A 17,527-nucleotide genomic window follows, 5' to 3' on the forward strand; every position below is an offset into this window, starting at 1 on the left:
ATGAGAAGTGAACAATCTTTAAGCTGAAATAGGCAGTGCAGGCAGGTGTTAATAAGTAGTGCAAACTGGACAGGCCATTACTATCGTTTGCGCTGATGTGAGCTAAGTTTCATAGCGGCTCAGAAATGGCCCGTGATATCGAGCACAACGCTAAACTACACATATTGTGTAGCGTTTGTATGAATGTTATTTAAAGTGCCGGTGGTTTTGGATGGAGGATGAAGATACAGTGATAGCCAGCAATAAAAAAGAGATTGCATCAAGAATCTTGATATAAGATCATTAGAATATTTAATTCGAAAATCTGGTAAGCATGATGCTGACCCAAATTAATAAATTAAAAAAAATCGATTTAGGTACACGTGGGTTCAGCGTTTTTTTCAATAGTTATCCCGCCGAAGCGTAGCGGAGGCGGGGATGCCAAAACGTGTAGAACTAAACCTACTTTACCGCCGCGTAGCGGCGGCGCTCGGCTAGTTTGAATAATTATTTCAGTCTGGAAACATGGTGCTGATTAAAGAAAAATCGATTTAGGTATACAGGGGTTCAGCAGATTTTTTCAATAATTATCCCGCCGAAGGCAGGAAGGCCAAAGCTAATCTTAATTAAAAATACTAAACTACCGCCGCGTAGGTGCGGCGCTCGTTCTACATAATAATAATAACCTACATCCGCTTTGATAGGTCTAGAATTTCCTTCATTATCAAGGGGTACTTTTGTTTATACTTTTTCTGAACGCAGTACCCTACCTACATCGTCACCAAACCCACCAAGTAGTACAAAATAGCTGCATCCATTCATCAATAAGCAAAGATTACTCCGTTGCTACCAGTCCGGCTGGGTTCACGTTGGTATTGGAGGCCAGTGATTTGAATCCGAGAGCTCGGATCTCCTCCTCTGGGATGCCAAACTGGGTCAACTTCTGTGTGAAGGTACGTAAACTGTCATTAAAAGCCTTGCTCTCCTTGGCGACACTGTACTGGAGTGTGCGAATCTTGGAGTTCTTCGAGTCCAGCAGCGTGCCCAGCGTCTCCGTCACTCTGCGCGCCTGCACTGGGTCGAGGTTTGCCGCCAGTAGAATCTCCTGCAGCTGGGCGCCTTTTCGTGCGTGTTGATCGTCCATTGAAGCCAACCGCTGCTCCAAGATGAGGTTCTTGCACTCGCCCTTCTTGTGAATAGTCTGCACCGTGTGTTCGAACGTGTCGTACAGTGCGTTGCGGTCCGACTCCATCGTTCTGTAGCTCATCGTGAGCTCCGCTTGACGTTGCTTAAGGTCGTTTACTTGTTGAGCTAGATACAGTAGTCTGGCCTTAGCGTTACGTAGCGACAGCTTGTCCTTCTGCTCGTCTTTAAGCTCATGGCGTAAGTGTTCTACCTCTTGAATCGCAGCCGCTAAAGGCTCCGACAGCCGCTTGTTCTCTTGCGACACGTCGTGCATGAGCTTCGTGTTCGCCGCCGCTTTCTTCTTCATCGCAGCGATCTCGTTCTTAAGCGAGTCAATGAGACGCAAGTTGTCTTTGGTGATGTCGTTATAATAGTTTTTGATCTGTGTAAAGGCCTTTTCGTGGTTTTTCATCAGGTCGTTGATGTGCAAGTTCTTACGCTCTTCGATCTCGTGGATGTCGACTTTACGTCGCAGTTCGAGCGACTCTTGGAGGTCTCGGAGACGCAGTTGACAGCGACTTTCCAGCGCCGCGTTGTTCTTCTCGAACTGTTCGCGCAGCTTCATGAGGTTCTTCTCGTGCGCTTGTTTCATCTGCTCCGTCTCGTCCTCATTGGACAAATCTCGCTCTTTGAGCTCGAGCTTGAGCGACTGCTTGGTGCTGCGTAACACGGTCTCTCGGTGCTCGTGCAGATCCTGCTCCTCGTCCATGTGACCCGTGCCGTCCGTCTGGACGCGCTTGAGATTGTTCTTGTGTTCGTAGTCCAAGTGCTTCACTTTCTGTACGTACACACGCACTTCGACGCGATGGTTGTCTTCCATGATCTCCATCTCGCGGTCTTTGGCCATGATTTGGTTCTCGTGGTCCTGGATCTCCTGCTTGGTGATCTCGTAGAAAGACTCGATCATGTCCTGGTCATAATAGAGAGAGGGTTGGTGATATTTTAGAGAAAGATAGTAGAGACCATGCGTACCCGTTCGTGTTGTACGTAGTTGCGATCCACTTGTGCCTTCTCCAGTTGCTGTCTCAGCATCTGGATCACCTCCTTCAGCATCGGCACGTCCATCGTGTCATACTCTACGAGATGATACAAATTAACACTAAAACTAGAGCTTTAATCATGTTACGGGACGCACCTGAGGGCTCCTCTGGCGGCAATTCTTCCTCTTTCTTGCCCTTCTTGCCTTTCTTCCCTTTCTTCTTGGGTCCCATCGCTCCTCTCGTTTGTTTTTTCTTTTCTTTGCTGCTTTTCGTCGTAAACTTGGAGTTCAGGACGTTACGTTGGGCGTGGTGGGTGACCTTTGGTGGGGCATCTTGTCTAAGGATCTTACTAGTCTCTTTCGTATCTTCTGTAATCGCTGTTGATGGGGAATGCAAGGTCGGATACGAGGAGCTTGGCGAGCGTGCACTACATGAGTATGTCAGGTGACGAGAGCAAGTAAGTGGCAATGAAATGATGTACTCTTTTAGGCTGTTAGTTTGACTGCGCGGTGTGTGTTCAAAGCTCGACGATGTACGAGGAACCTCTGCTGGACAAGAGCAGAGTGTACCATGCACCTCGCAAAGAGCGACAACTGCAGCAAGAGAGTGAGCAGGTCGACTTAGGAACAGTGATCCACCAACTCAACAGCTTCTTCGCAGTCGTGTGGCCGGTCTCGAATGCGATCATCTGCTCGAGGTAATTAATCCATGTGCGTACAAATTGTGCACGTTTTTAATATTTTTGTGTCGTTCTACAGTCTCGCTGCCACATACATCTCCGACCCTGTCATGACACAAGCCATGAAGTAAGCTTTTAGCAAAGGTTTTTTTTAAAGTTTTTTTTTTTACTAAAATCGGTTTTGTGAATCAGAACGTACATGTACTACCAAGATATCGACTCATCCGAGCTGTCTACAGCTGAGAAAACAGAAGAAGCGCTTCTCAACGCGCTTCTGGTGATTATCTTTATCGCCTTCCTCACATTTGGCGTCGTGTTGCTCTACAAATGCAACGGCGTGCATCTCTTCGCCTGGTACTGCATCATGTACTCGGCGGTGTTACTTGGACTCATGGGCTCCAAGCTCGTCGTCATCGTTCTGTGTGGGAATCTGCACTGGGTCATCGATCGCATCTCGCTCACAATTGTCATGTACAACTTCGCGATGGTCGGTGTGCTTAGTATTTTTTACCAGAAGGGTATTCCTGGAACATTGGAGCGTGGGTATCTCATCGCCACCAGTGTCATCGTCGCGTGGCAACTCGCTCAATTACCCGAGGTAAGGTGGGAAAAATATCGTCATATTGGAGGTACCCGTGGACTAATTTGCTGCGATGGTAGTGGAGTGTGTGGATGCTTTTACTCCTTCTAGGATTCTGGGACCTTTTCGCCGTTTTAACACCCGTGGGGCCTCTACGTTGTCTAGTTGATCTCATACAGGAAAAGGGGACTCCGATTCCAGGTCTTCTATTCGAAGCAGAGGTGGAAAATTTTCATATTGGGGAGAGACGGAGATTCGCGACTCGAGATACTGTACCAGAGGAGATTTTCATTCGTCGTTTGCTACTTGCAGCACCGGGCGAAAGTGTGCTTCAAGGCCACGGAGCAGTTAGCGTTGACCTGTTTCGACGGCAAGTTCATTCTTTTCTGTACGACCAGAACTCGCAGTGTCAGAACCGAAGTGAAGAACTTGCTACGAGGTTTGAGCGCAACCAGCTGCGTCTGTGGCGAAATCTGTACTCTTACTACTGCGTCGACTACGTGTCCCAACAACAGCCGTATCCAGACATTGGCGCTGTGTTTGGAACTTCCATGGACACGTATCCTGCCTTTGCAGGTGGCTCCAGCTATAACCAAGAGGGAGATGAGGACAAATCTATCAAATTGGGTCTAGGAGACTTCATTTTCTACAGCGTGCTGGTCGCCCGAGCGTCGCTACACGGTTTCGACGTATTCGCAGCCTGTTTCCTCAGTATCCTCGTGGTAAGATTGCTCTACTGTAGGGTAACTCGAAGAGGTGAAACCTAACGTTGGTTGTTACTCAGGGTCTGGCCATTACGCTGTGCTTGCTCGCTCGCTATGATGCGTTACCGGCACTCCCGATCTCGCTGTTTCTAGGGATCATCACCTACCTGCTCATGATCACCATCATCTCTCCTCTGCTGGAAGAGCTCCAGAGAGGCAATATCTTTGGTATCTAGAACATTGTCGTCCCTCCATGCGGCCGGATACTTTCCCGGATTCGAAGCGTAAGTTAATAGTCGTTTCTCAGTCGTTTTCTCGTTCGTTAAAGGTAACGCGAACAAATACGGTGTCTGTTCAGGTGAGTGACAGCAGGTACCTTCGTGCGCATTCTAATCGAAGGGGATTGCAAGGAAGATTTTTGCTGAGAGCGAGAAAAATGTTTAGACTTGGCAAATGTTTGGGGAGATGCCACATATAGCACTTTTTTCAAAAACTGTCTACCATGCTAGAGTAATTTGCCGAGCGTAGGTTGCTGTCCTCATACCCCGTTTTCGCGCCCTTGGACCTTTGATAAACTTCGTGATGTGATTGTCCTGAGTCGAAATGAATGATTGTTTGTATTCTAAATATGGATTAATTTGCAAATCCTATATGGTCCACCCCCGCGAAAACGGGGTGCAGTACTGTAGCTGTTATCAGTCAGCTGAAAAAACAAAAACCGGCAACTCGTCAAAATTGCCACTGGCAATTTTGTGCAGCATCCCATTGCAGTGGGGTGCATTTCGCTGCCACCAATTTAAGTAAATACCCTTCCTTACCCTGCAGCGGGAGAGATGGGTATTACTAGATCAGAGTGCTTGGAGGTGGGCATCATCGGGCCGTTGTTCAATACTTGTGCTGTTTGCAGACCAACTTAGCACTCCGGTAGTTCATTCTGGACTCTTGTCTGGAGTCTTGCGAAACGGATCGCCAAAGATACTTTTTTCTGTCTACAACTTCAACTTGCCCGAATAGTCAAATTGAGCGCAATGATAAGATCGATTTGGCTGTGAGCGCAACATTTTGGTGCCATGAAGACGAGCCGGGATGGAAGATGTGTGGGGGGGACAAAAGCGGAATCAGATATTCGGAGCACGACGTGAATCGGTTACGGCGTCTCAAGTTTCATGCCTTTTAAGGATCGATTGATTTCTCCGTTGCGATCTTTGCCTTTTATCCGATGTGGATAGTCCTAAAAAAGATCTCCATATTCGTAAAAAAAATTGTACTGATTCTGTCGTACAAGCTCTTAGTAGTTTCGTGAAAACCAAATTCTTGTCAGCTACTTCGTGCTACAGTTTTTGAGACAACAATTAGTACGGGACAGCAGGAAACACTCGCCATTTGGCGTCGTTTTGATTCGTTCTTGGTGCTTTTTCGGGGCGGCTTCTGGTTTATCCTAAGTTATCCCTTTCGCTTCGATCCTACTGTACTTCGGGCGTTACTCCGACTTCGAGGTCTGGTAGGTTCACAACAGTAGAGAGAGAGCCCCGGTTTGTCCAGCATTCAAACACTCACGCCCACCCGCGTACGAGCCAAGCCCTTCGATCGCAGAAGGGAGTTAGCTGGCCATGGAACCACCAGGCGCAACGGCACGCCTTTCGACGTCTCCAACCGTGACGACCAGAACCAAACTTGAATCGGTCGCGTCGAGACTTGACGAAGCCTCAGCAGAGCAGCATCCTGCCAGCACGTGGCCCGTCGGTCGTCGACGCTCGCATATGGTAGCAGCGTGGCAAAGCAATGCGTTGCGGCATATGCAGGAGCCACAAGTCGGTGGAGTTCCTCGCTCCGTACTCCATCGGCTAGTAGGAACACCGGTTGAAAATGCCTCGAGCTCTCCACTCCACAGCCCCCGACGTCGGTGTTCAGCTGCGTCGGCTGCTATGGTCTCTATGGTGCACAGCCCGAGAGCTTTTGCTAGTAGTCCATTGGAAAAACGAGACCCCACGGCTCAAACGGCACCGTATCAGTGTCTTTCGCCCATGTTCCCGGAGTTCGGAAGCTACGAGAGTAATATGCCTAGCAACTACAGTAGTGGGTGCAGCAGTCCAATTCCGATCGGGAACTTCATTGACGGACCGATTCCGTCCGACGATGAAGAAGACGAGAGCGCAGATGAAGTGACGATGCTGCGTCAACAAGTAGCGCTACTAGTCAAGAGTCTGGAGGACGAGAAGAAGCGACGCGCATCCGAACAGCAACTCATGCAGACTGTAAGTGGGTACACTTTTTATTCTCTGGTCGTACAACTTTTGTGACTGTTTTTTTGCTATCCGTACAGAAAATCATCGAGCTTCAGACGTTGATCCGAGGCAACGGAGATGACGAAGTTGACGCAGTCAGGACTGGAGAGAACGAGCGACTGGAAAATAACCCACTCAGACGATGGTCAGCACCGATAGAAGAGGACGAAGCTGCTGAAACTTCGTGTGACTGTGTGCACAAGCCAAAGGATGGCGAGGCGACTGCCAAGCTGCAGCTCACGCGACTGCGAGCTCGGATGCACGCCATCGTGATCGACGCTCAACGAGAGACTCAGTACGTTATTTTACCCCGTAACTTTTCCTGCCACTCAGTAACTTACCTATTTTTTTTTAAAAAGATCTCTTCGAGTGCAACTGGAAAGTGCGAAACGAAGCCACAGTAAGCGCGAGAAGCAACTCTCGCTCGAGACGACGATCAAAGTTGCTGCTCTGGAGCAGAAGCACGCAGTGGCCACGTCTCAACTCTCTCAGCAAGTAGCAGACAGCGCCGCTCATGTGGCGAAGCTGCAGGTCGAAAAGCAGGAGCTTGTAGCGACTCGCCAAATGCAACAAGAACGTGTCAAACAACTGGAATTTGCTCTCGGCGGGAAGTGCCATGTGGACGCCTCATGTGGATGAACGGCAAAAGTCGACGACGCGGCCATGATTTAAATTTTATATATGGGGAAGTGTGCAGATCTCCGCATACTGCGATGAAGCAGCCAGTGCACATAACTGGGAGGTCTGAAAATTTAATAAAAAAAATAGAGAGGAAAGCGCATCAGTGTGCAGACATCTAGACGAGCGAAAGTCTAGTTGGTTTCCTAGCTGCTCTGCCCCCTGCTCTCTTTACAGCCAAAAAAAAAAAACACCATCACAACTTTAGAATAATTACAACTACAGTAGGTACACAGGTGTTCGTGGTATATTACGAAGACGCGTTAAACTTGACTCGGATCTCGTCCTCGCCCACCAAGCCGCCACTGATCGAGTTGATGTTCCCCGTGAACACACGTCGTTCCCATGTGGCCGTGTCGAAGTACAAGAACTGCGGCGTCATGTTGCTGGTGGCTAATGAAGGTCCCGTGCCTGAGCCCATGGCGCTACCGATAGATCCAATGCTGCCGTTACCCGTTGCGCCAGTGGGGGATCCGTTGCTTGCTCCCCCTACAGAAGAGCTCGCGTTGCCAGCTAACAGCGCCGCATCTGCCGGAGATGCGCGCTTCAGCCACGTCTTGAGCTCCGCGTGGTATCTCCACTCGCGACTGTAGAGTTCCTGTGCGGCGTACGCTTGCAAGACGTCCTTAGGCATCGAATAGAAGACGAAGAACAGCGTCTCGAGGTGGAATTTGGACAAGTGCGTCGTCTTGAGCACTGGAGGCTGGTTGTAATAGCACAGTGGCAACGAGAACTGCGGCTCTTTTGTCAATTGTTCTTCAGACCAGGGCGATGCAAACGTTGGATACAACGGTCTACAAAACAATAAAAAAAAATAAAAGTTAGCAAAAAAAAAATAAAAAATATAAGAAAAAACATACTCTGCCGAGTTGAGATTTAAGCCCAGCGACGTGAGATCGCAGCCCATAGCCAAGTTCTTGGTCGCGTCGCCATTGTCTGGTCGGATGATGGTGTGCAGCATGCCCAAAAGTCCGTACTGGTTGCTCGGATCCAGCTCGCCGTTGCCAGCTCCCGTCTGCTCGTCCTGTCGCGGTGCTCGGAAGTGATCGAACGCCTCGGTGCCTAGATTTACGCTGCCACTGGACCCTGCTGCTTGCATCGCGCCGCCCACTCGACTACCTATGGACGTGCCTCCTTTCTGCTGCTCCAACCGTGACGACAACATGCCATCCGCTGCAGACGAAGTGAAGCTCGAGTGTCGTTTTAACTCCGTCGGAGCTCCCAGCGGACTCTTGTCACTCACACCAGGTCCGAACGTCGAGAGCGCAGGGAAATCTTCTTTCTGGATCACAAACTCGGACGCTGGAGCTCGCATTCGCTCCGCTGCGGAGCCTTCAAAACTCGCGTCTAGAGATAAAGCCCCCATCCTGTACAGCGTGGGGTTTTACTTGGTTATTTCAGCGTCGTAACATCAAAATCAACAGATTTTTTTCTTCTTCACTTACCTCGAGCCTAGCGCAGGGAACTCGGACATGTCTGGCGCTTTATTCTCCGTCGACAGCGGGAAACTCCGCCCTGTAATCAATGAATGAAAATAAATTACTACAATTGCACCAGAATACTATTTTTCTCGCTCTCGTACGTACCGGAACTGATACGGTGCAGCTCATGCGAGGGCGGAATTGTACTTGTACCTACTGGCATTCGACCCACACCGGATCCGCTCAGAAACTGCAACAGTAATAATTAAAACGTTAAAACCAAGCGCGATTAAGCTCAAAAGCTGCTACAACTGACCGAACTAGACGCGCCTTGCATCAAACCACTGCTGTAGCCCGAGTACGAGCTGTGTAGCTGCGCCAAATTGGGTTCTGCGGTGTCGTCGTCCATGAGGCCGCTGCCCATTGCGTGAAACGACGAGAGACTGAGATGGGGTCCTCCGCTGCTGCTTAGGCCGTTGCTACTACTACTAGGGCCCTTGGAGCTTGAGAATTCGTCGCGATGGTAGTAGTACTGGCTGGCGTCGAACTCTTCCTAATCACGGTAATTGGTGTAACAATTAGAGAGCGAATACAGTACGTCGTCAGATTTGGGACAGAACGGACCTTATCCTCGGCTGTCTGGATGTTGTCCTTGAAGTATGCGAATTTGTCCTTGGACGGGTCAATCATGGCCGGCGCTGGAGGACGCAGGGAGACTCTGCAGGAGGCGCGGGGCGTCGACCTCGCGTGCTGCTTCTTTGTGTGGCGTTTCCCCCCTGAGGATAGGTACCATATTGATCCGTATAAGTGCGACTGGGTCGATTCGACCAAACCAATGTATTTCTTTAGTCCGAATGGTGACGCAGTAACTTCTAACTTTCTCGCCAAGGGTTACCGCATTGCCCAGAGCAATGGAGGGTACAAATCCACCGACAGAGTTGCCGGGAAAGCTACCGGGAGCGCCATCCCTGGCGGAATACCGAGGACTCGACGTCCGTCCAACTGGATTACGGTTCTTGAAGTGACAATTGGAAGTGGTGCCAGCTGGACCAGTGGACGACGTACTCGAGCATCGTACAACTTGTATTCGGCGTTCGCAAAGTCGACATCGAGCTTCACACACAGCACGTACTCAACTCCTGGCATCGCAGCCCAAACCGATATCGCTTTGTGGTCGAGCTCTCCATGTGTAATGCCCCACGACTGTGAGACTCCAATCTCAACCTTGATCGCCCGAAAGTCGTCAATTATTGGAATGCCCGGGGGAAGGACAGACCCCGTGCGTTGTTCGGTGTGGCCCATAACTGGTGTCTGGACACCATCGTCTTCCTTGCGAGTTCGTGGCGGCAAAGTACCCTGCGAGCAATCGACCAACAAATGGCTTGTCGAGTGATGAATGTCGAATGAACTCGGTAATAAATTTCTGGTGAGGCGCGTCGGCAAACTCGATCACGTGGATCTCTCCAGTGTCCGCAAACCACTCGAGATAATTGGGTCGAACGCTGTGTCCGTCACTGTCAACAAACGAGTTCCATTCATCTTCCGTTGCCTGGCACACTCGCAAAGTACCAGTCGCCGGTGGAGGTTGCTCTACTACAGTTTCCAAAGCAGTGTTGATGCGATCGATGCTGGAGGGACTGTGAGGAGGAAGAGGAGACATTATCGCCGGTACGACTGGTACTGCCACGTCTGTAGCTGGTGTAACTTCAGATCGAGGCGCGTGGTTTTTTGGACTGATGACCTGCGACGAGGTGATGGAGAATTGTTTGAGAAAAGTTTACCATAAATTCTATAATTTGTTAATTTCTAAATTGGCAGATTATAGCTAAAGCTTTACGATTGGAAAACTCTGAATTGCACAGTAGAAGCTGTACACTGTAAATTACCGTAAATGACAGAAAAAGCACCCGCCAAAACTCAGCATTTTGGTATTGGGAAAATGACAAGAACTGGCAACAGCGTTAGCGCTTGTACACAATCCAGTGTCGCAATACACATGGAAGCACATCTACACGCTTTCAGCAATTGTAGGATTCGTCTTCGGTCTCACTTGTGCGGGCTTCAAAATCGACTTCCACTTTCCGGAGCTTCCTCAAATCGACCCGTTTCTTGAACCTGGCGTGATCTTCTTCGTTGCCATTGCTACACCATTGTCATGAACAGCTCATGTCCTTGTGCGCATGATCCTGGCTAACCGCGCCAAAAACGTCCTCGCTCCTTTTGTTTTGCGAATGTTGAAGAGAAGGCTTGTTCGAAAGTGATAGAAAAAGGTATGAAAATTAACAAAACGCAGCTGAGTCCGAAGCGAGAGGGATGTAGTATTACTCTAAGCGAAACTGGGCGGATAAACTCTTGTACTAGTTGAGTCTTTATATTGATCAAGTGATTGCTTAGCCCACCGGTGACCATTAACCCGATTTTGCTGGGACAAGCCAAAAGGAGCACTTAAGCTCATGTAAGCGAGGGGTGTTAATTAAAGCTGGCTAAGTAGACCCATAAAGAAACGTTAATAAACTCGGAGCCTAAATGACGTTTAGCCATCCTGAAATTATCGATAAACTATTAAATAAAAAACACTTCCGTCAACAACAACAACAGCAAGGCGTCTTGCGACACATTATTTAACATGTAATTCTTAATCAGCACAAATGAACGCTACATGCATAAAATATATTACAACTTGAATAAGTTTTAGCTTTCATTGAGTTTGGTATGAGAAGTTAAATATTAATTACAAGCTTAAACAAGCAGTACAAACGGGTATTTAGAGCAGGCCTTTTCTATCCTTTGCATTGGTTCGAGCTAAGTTTCAGAAACGGTCCATGAAATCGAGCACGACGCTATACTAAATAAATTGTGAAGCGTTTGTAAAGGTGCTATTTGAAGTGCAGGTGATGGAAGATGAAGCTGTACAGTTAACGCTAACAATAATAAAGAGACTTTGTCAAGATCTCTAGAGTTATCTGTTTTAAGCATCGTTAGTATGATGCTAGGAGCTCAGTCTTTGTAGCAATAATTGCACGGCTTACTGGGAACACAACATTTTGTAGCGACTGGTCTAAATGAAACCCATATTTATTACAAATAAAGAAGTCGATTTAGGCACATGAGGGGTGGAATAATTATCCCGCGGAAGCGAAGCGGAGGCGGGAAGGCAAACATCTAAAATAAAAGCTAAACTGAGTTATGGTCGCTCCTCGGCTGCGCCGAGTGGTGACCATTGCGATGAAGGAAGTAGTCGTAACAACAGTTAGTTGCAGGGACTGAAAGTCCAGCAGGGGAGAAAAACCGAGTGCTGCTGCTTGCTCTTGATGGCGCAAGTTGTCGAGTGTGTAGCAGCACACGGAAAAACCCCGGTAACATTTATTCGTAGGATTAGCAGTAGGATGGGGCTGGCGGCTCGCCAGCCAATAATCCGTCGAAGTCCGGCTTCTGGACGCGAGCATCGCGTCCTGGAGGTACATGAGCCTCAGGTTTGAGCTGGATGCAGTCCTGACTCTTCCTCCATACTTCACACTCCCACTTGATCTTGTCGAAGCGCAGCTTCAACATGATCACCTTGTAGAGCTCACCACGATGGCCTTGGTATCTTCTAGCTGCGCTGCAGCACCTTGGTAGCTCTTTTCCGCCTTCTTGTCCTTCGCATGCATGAACTAGTAGTAGTAGCTTGCATTCACGCATGGCGATGATGTTTGGCTCCCACTGAACGAGCTGAGCCTTGCTGGCGGTCGATGCGCAGCACCTTTATCCCATCACGACAATGTTCGAGCTTGTCCTTCGGCAACGGCTTCGTCATCGCGTCGGCGATCATGTCGTCGGTGCCAACATGGCGAATCCGGAGCTACTCGTCCTCCACGAGGTGGTGTACCAAGTGGAACTTGTTCATAATGTGCTTGCTCTTGATGTGCTTGCCAGGCTTGGCAGTCAGATAGATGCACGACTTGTTATCGCCGATAATCTCCGGAGTCGCGAACTCCCAGCATAGTTCTTCACAGAGTCCACGTAGCCGCTGTAGATCTTTCGTACCTTCATTTATGGCAATATACTCTGCTTCCGTTGTGCTCTGTGCGTTGATCTCTTGCTTTCTTGATCCGTACGAAACCACGTTACCATTGACGAACGTCACGAACCCGCTAACACTCTTTCGCTCATCAGGGTCATTAGCGTAGTCAGCATCGGTGTAACACGTCAGCTTGACGTCGTTCCCAATAACAATGTCCATCACTAAGCCGTGGTCTTGAGTACCACTCAGGTAGCGTAGCACCCTCTTTCCCATAGCGTAGTGTGTGTGGTCGAATCAGGACAGGTACTTGCTGAGATTACGCACAGCGTGCGCAATGTCCGGCCTTGAGGCCTAGACCAGATATTGTAGTGCACCAACGAGCTCTCGGTACGGGGGCGGGGAGTCATCTTCTGCATCTATGACCACCTCAGCGCGCAGCGCTTCCGGTGTTGCAGCCGCATTGCAACCCTCCATGTGAAATCGCTTTAGCACCTCCGTAATATATTGCCGCTGACAAAATACCGCATGTCGACGCTCGATGTCGATCAGTATCTCCACGCCTAGTAGATAATTGACTGGTCCGAGAGATGTGAGTTCATACTCCTCACTGAGTTGCTTAGCAACCTTAGCGCAAAGGTCACTAGGGCCGAGGGGCAGTAGCCCATCGACATACACCGTGAGCAACATGGTGACTTCTCCTCCCACTTTCCTGGCGTAGAGTCCGTAGTCAGAGTCGAGGCGCTCGAGTCCGATCTTCGTCAGGAACTTGTGCAATGTCTTGTTCCAACCGCGAGGCGCTTGCTTTAGCCCATACAAACTCTTCTGTAGCTTGCATACGTAGCGTGTAGAGTCTTCTCCAAAGCCTGGAGGCTGCTCCATATAGACCTCCTCGTCGGGATCACCGTACAAGAACGCGGTCTTGCCGTTGAACTGCAAGATGGCCCATCCGCGTTGCAGTGCGTATACGATCACGCATCTGATCGTCTCAAATCTGATAACAGGTGCGTATGTTTCACTGTAGTCGATGCCCATGCGTTGTACAAAGCCTCTGATCACTGGTCGAGCCTTATATCGCTTGATCCGGCCCGTAGAGTCTCTCTTGAGTGCGTACACCCACTTGCACGAAATAACACGCTTGCCCTTGGCCTCCGTGCGTCGCACGAGCACCCAAGTTTCGTGCTGCTGTGAGTCCATCTCAACTTGCATCGCTGCTTTCCACTCCTTCCACTTCTTTGACCTTGCCGCATGCTTGTGACTAATGGGGATCTGCACATCCTCGACGTTCTGCTTCGTCACATTCGTCACTACGTAGTCCTTGAGTCGGGCGGATGGTTGTTGCTTTCGCTTCGGTCGCGAGGTAGCTGCACTGTCGTCTGGCGACGACTTCTTCTTCGTGCATGTATCCCAGTTCTCGCCTTCGCGAGCGTCACGTCGACTGTCCTTGGTCTTCGAGGCTCCCACTCGATTTGCACATGCTTTCGCCTTATTCTTGCCCTTTGTGTTCTTCCGCTTGGAACCTCCCACTGAAGCGGCTGGCTTCTTAGCGTCCTCGCTTGGTAGCTGTGGGTCACCACTTCGAGTCGCAGACTCGGCTTCAACTTCAACACTTTGGTCCTGGCTCTCACCAGCAGTGACCAGCTTCACCATCTCCGCTGCTCGCCTTTCTGCAAGCTCTGCAGGCAGCTGCAGGTACGTAGACATTGTCGTCCGGATCGGCACGATCGGGATCTCCGCAAGTAGGTCGTAGTCTCCGTAAGCGTAGGTGTTTGCAAGAAGTTGATCAATATACACAGTGTTCACCGTGTACTTCTCATGTGCCTTCATGTTTCCATCTCTGCACGTCGTCACTGATCCTGTGCGCAGGCTCAGCAGCTTATAGCCCTTGGTATTCTCGCTGTAGCCAAGTAGTAAGCACATCTTCGTCCTTAAAGTGAGCTTCTCCTTTCTCTGCCGAGAGTCGTCGGGATGTGCGCGTGCACCAAGCACCCCCTCGTGCGCAGCACGCTGAGGTCTGGCCGCTCTCCGTACAGGGCCTCGTACGGGGACAGCTGGTCCTTCAACACCGGCGTCGTCGTCTTGTTGAGCGTCTCAATTGCATGTAGGAAGGCTTCTCCCCATAATGAGATAGGCATTTGCGTAGCTTGTAGCATAGATCTGACCTGCCGCATGGCGGTCTGGTTCATGCGCTCCACGATAGTGTTCTCCTGCGGGCTGTAGGGGTTGGATGAGCGCGTGTCGATGTCGAGGCCTTGCAGAAGGTCTCGAGCTGCATGTTGACGAGCTCGCCACCACCATCAGAGAACAGCATCTTGATGGTCGCCTTCGGGAACTGGCTCTGGATCCAGCGAATCTGCTTCTGAATCAGCTCCGTGGCTTCGTCTTTGTAGGCTAATAGAAATCCCCACTTGTATCTCGTAGCTTCGTCGATAATCAATAGAAACTGGTTTGACTTCGATATTGTGTCCACTCCAACACTGCATAGGTCGACACAAAGCTTGTGCAAGAGCTTTGTAGAGCGAGACGGCTTGCGCTTGTAGCTTATGCGCTTCGTCTTTGACTCTAAGCATGGAATGCATTCATAGAGAGCAAAATTCTTCGACTGCATGTTGATGCCAAAGTTATAGTTTCCTGCCATAGTCTTGATAGTCTCCATGTTCACGTGGCCCATGCAATTGTGCAGCAACGTCATGGGGTTCTCAGCTTCACTGGCCTTGATGCTTATCACGCTCTTGCTCTGACGTGGCGTCCACATGCGGTACATCCCGCGGATATACTTGAAGCGCAGCTTCAAGGTGTCCTTGACCATCCACGTAGTCTTCTGATCATGTGAGACGCGCACTTTGGAGTTTCCTTTGAACTGCATGTAGGTCTGCGAGATCAGGTTGTAGGCAGCCGACTTGGAGTAGCTCACGTCATCAAGGAGGCGCTCCTCGATCTTGCCCGTGTGCTCGTTCAGCACTTGCATAAGCACTGTGCCCACAGTTGCGCGCTCGGTTGTGCCGTTGCCGAAAACTAGCTCTACAACTGAGTCTTCGTGTAGCTCCGTAAACAAGGTAAGGTCGCTCGAGACGTTGGTCTGCGCGCCGCTATCCAACACCCACTCCACCATGTCCTAGTCCTTGTCCTTGTCCTTGTAGTTGATGTTGTGCGAGTACACGCTCTTGTCCTTCAGCTTGAGTCGGTGCAGCCGCCTTGGCTGTCCTCACAGTAACCACATCGATCATCCCGCGCGGCGGGTTGCTCGAGTTGTTGCCGGAGTTGCTGTTGTTGCTACGCTGGCGGCACTCAGGATCGCCACTCAGGATGGCCACTCCAATGTCCTTGCTCTCCGCACGTGTTGCACTTCGTCTTCGCCTTACGCTTGGCGATGTCATCCCTCGCACTGAATGAGCTCTTGCTCTTCTGCCACTTGTTCCGCTCACGCGGCGATGAGCTGCGGCTGCGACGATTGTTGCGGTTGTTGTTGCCTCGTGCTTGGCTGCTGCTCGAGTTTCGACGTCCTCTTCCGTCGTTGTGTCCGTCGCCACGACCACCAACAAATGCAACATCTCGCTGGACGGCACGTCCACCTCCACCACGTCCTTGCTGAAGTTCGGTCTCTTGGCGTGAGTGGTCAGCGAGCCGAAGGCGCCGATCGCTTACTCCCACGTAATGGACTCATCACGTCCAATGCGTACTTCATGCTCGTTTACCACCGCTGGGTACACACCCACTGTATTCGACAATAGGATAGAGACGGCTTCCTTCTCAGGCAACTGCTTGTTCGCGCGGCGAAGTCTCTGCTGGTAGTCGTCAATGTCACGAATGTAATCGTCAAGTCGTTCGTCACGTTGCAGGCGACGATTCAGCATATCTCGCTTGAGAAACACGCTGGTTACTCCAAGATGGTTATCAAAGTGATCTTCCAGTGTACACCACAGTAGGATAGGATCAGCACGTTGAATAACATTTGTAAATCGCATCTGTAGTTCTTGACTACGTCCCATCGTAAGTTCACGTTGAGCAACACGCAGTCGTTGCTTGAAACAGCCGCGCTGTCCTTCGTTACGTTGGTCTGCCATCGTTTCGCGCTCCATGATGGGATCCAAGAGGTGTGCGACGTCGAGAATGGAGCAAATCTCGACCCGCCACGTCTGATAGTTATTGTCGGTAAGTTTTGCGTTTAACTGCACGTGTCCACTCTGGTTCATGCACCGCGTGCATCTGTGGTCTCCAACAATGGGTTCGTCCGTAGCGGAGTCGGTCCTGGCCTCGGTCTGGACTGGCTGCGCTGCAGCCTCGGACGGTCTTGGGTTTCTTGGCGGCTCGCTCTGACGCGTGAGGGCGTCAGCGGTAAGTTCCTCTATTGTGCTTGGGTTTCCTCGGCGGGGCCCGTACGGCGTCGGCACTCGCTGCGGTTGTGCTCGAGCCGCTGAGAATTCTTGAATGAGCTGCCTTTGTGGGCGCCGGGTGGATGTTTCCACTGGAATGTTCTGTACTTGCTGCTGATTGGTCAATGTAGTCATAACGGTACCAAATTGGGCCAATAGGAGCTCGAGTTGTTGCTCAACTCGGGCTGATGACGCTTGCGACGTCGCATGTGCCTCGTCTGACGTTGCCTCGTCTGCTCTTGCAGGCAACTGCAACTCGTCGGACGCGCGCGAGCTCTGCTTACTCCGGACTGGGCTTCCAGCTCTCCTTCTTGGGCTCATAACCTGAGTGATGGTCGCTCCTCGGCTGCGCCGAGTGGTGTTTATTGCGATGAAGGAAGTAGTCGTAACAACAGTTAGTTGCAGGGACTGAAAGTCCAGCAGGAGGAGAAAACCGAGTGCTGCTTCTTGCTCTTGACGGCGCAAGTTGTCGAGTGTGTAGCAGCACACGGAAAACCCCGGTAACATATATTCCTAGGATTATCAGTAGGATGGGGCTGGCGGCTCGCCAGCAAATGGTCCGTCGAAGTCCTGGAGGCACATGAGCCTCCGGTTTGAGCTGGACGCAGTCCTGGCTCTTCCTCCACACTTCACATAAACTACCGCCGCGTAGTGGCAGCGCTC

At 50.4% G+C, this 17,527-nt stretch overlaps 4 protein-coding genes across 4 annotated transcripts; 2 read left to right on the top strand and 2 right to left on the bottom strand.

Annotated features, from left to right (window-relative positions):
* Positions 1 to 781: 781 nt before the first annotated feature.
* PITG_17342 (Sporangia Induced Dynein Regulatory Complex Protein) lies at positions 782 to 2,397 on the bottom strand (the record flags this gene model as incomplete). The annotated part of the gene is made up of 3 exons (XM_002896795.1): positions 782 to 2,074; positions 2,137 to 2,240; positions 2,300 to 2,397. 3 exons carry the CDS (start codon positions 2,373 to 2,375, stop codon positions 815 to 817), a joined length of 1,440 nt encoding a protein of 479 aa, XP_002896841.1.
* A 130-nt stretch (positions 2,398 to 2,527) lies between these two features.
* On the top strand, positions 2,528 to 4,170 carry PITG_17343 (presenilin-like protein; the record flags this gene model as incomplete). The annotated part of the gene is made up of 5 exons (XM_002896796.1): positions 2,528 to 2,601; positions 2,668 to 2,841; positions 3,016 to 3,421; positions 3,484 to 3,939; positions 4,012 to 4,170. The coding sequence occupies 5 exons, from the start codon at positions 2,528 to 2,530 to the stop codon at positions 4,168 to 4,170; spliced, it is 1,269 nt and encodes a 422-aa protein (XP_002896842.1).
* A 1,435-nt stretch (positions 4,171 to 5,605) lies between these two features.
* Positions 5,606 to 7,157, top strand: PITG_17344 (cleavage induced hypothetical protein; the record flags this gene model as incomplete). Its single annotated transcript, XM_002896797.1, has 3 exons — positions 5,606 to 6,362; positions 6,431 to 6,687; positions 6,752 to 7,157. 3 exons carry the CDS (start codon positions 5,868 to 5,870, stop codon positions 7,029 to 7,031), a joined length of 1,032 nt encoding a protein of 343 aa, XP_002896843.1.
* A 137-nt stretch (positions 7,158 to 7,294) lies between these two features.
* Positions 7,295 to 9,793, bottom strand: PITG_17345 (uncharacterized protein; the record flags this gene model as incomplete). The annotated part of the gene is made up of 7 exons (XM_002896798.1): positions 7,295 to 7,864; positions 7,931 to 8,437; positions 8,516 to 8,585; positions 8,657 to 8,741; positions 8,808 to 9,044; positions 9,116 to 9,267; positions 9,472 to 9,793. The coding sequence occupies 7 exons, from the start codon at positions 9,791 to 9,793 to the stop codon at positions 7,321 to 7,323; spliced, it is 1,917 nt and encodes a 638-aa protein (XP_002896844.1).
* Positions 9,794 to 17,527: the final 7,734 nt, after the last annotated feature.

The sequence above is a fragment of the Phytophthora infestans genome, genomic scaffold (genome assembly GCF_000142945.1).
Source record: "Phytophthora infestans T30-4 supercont1.53 genomic scaffold, whole genome shotgun sequence".
NCBI lineage: Eukaryota > Oomycota > Peronosporomycetes > Peronosporales > Peronosporaceae > Phytophthora > Phytophthora infestans.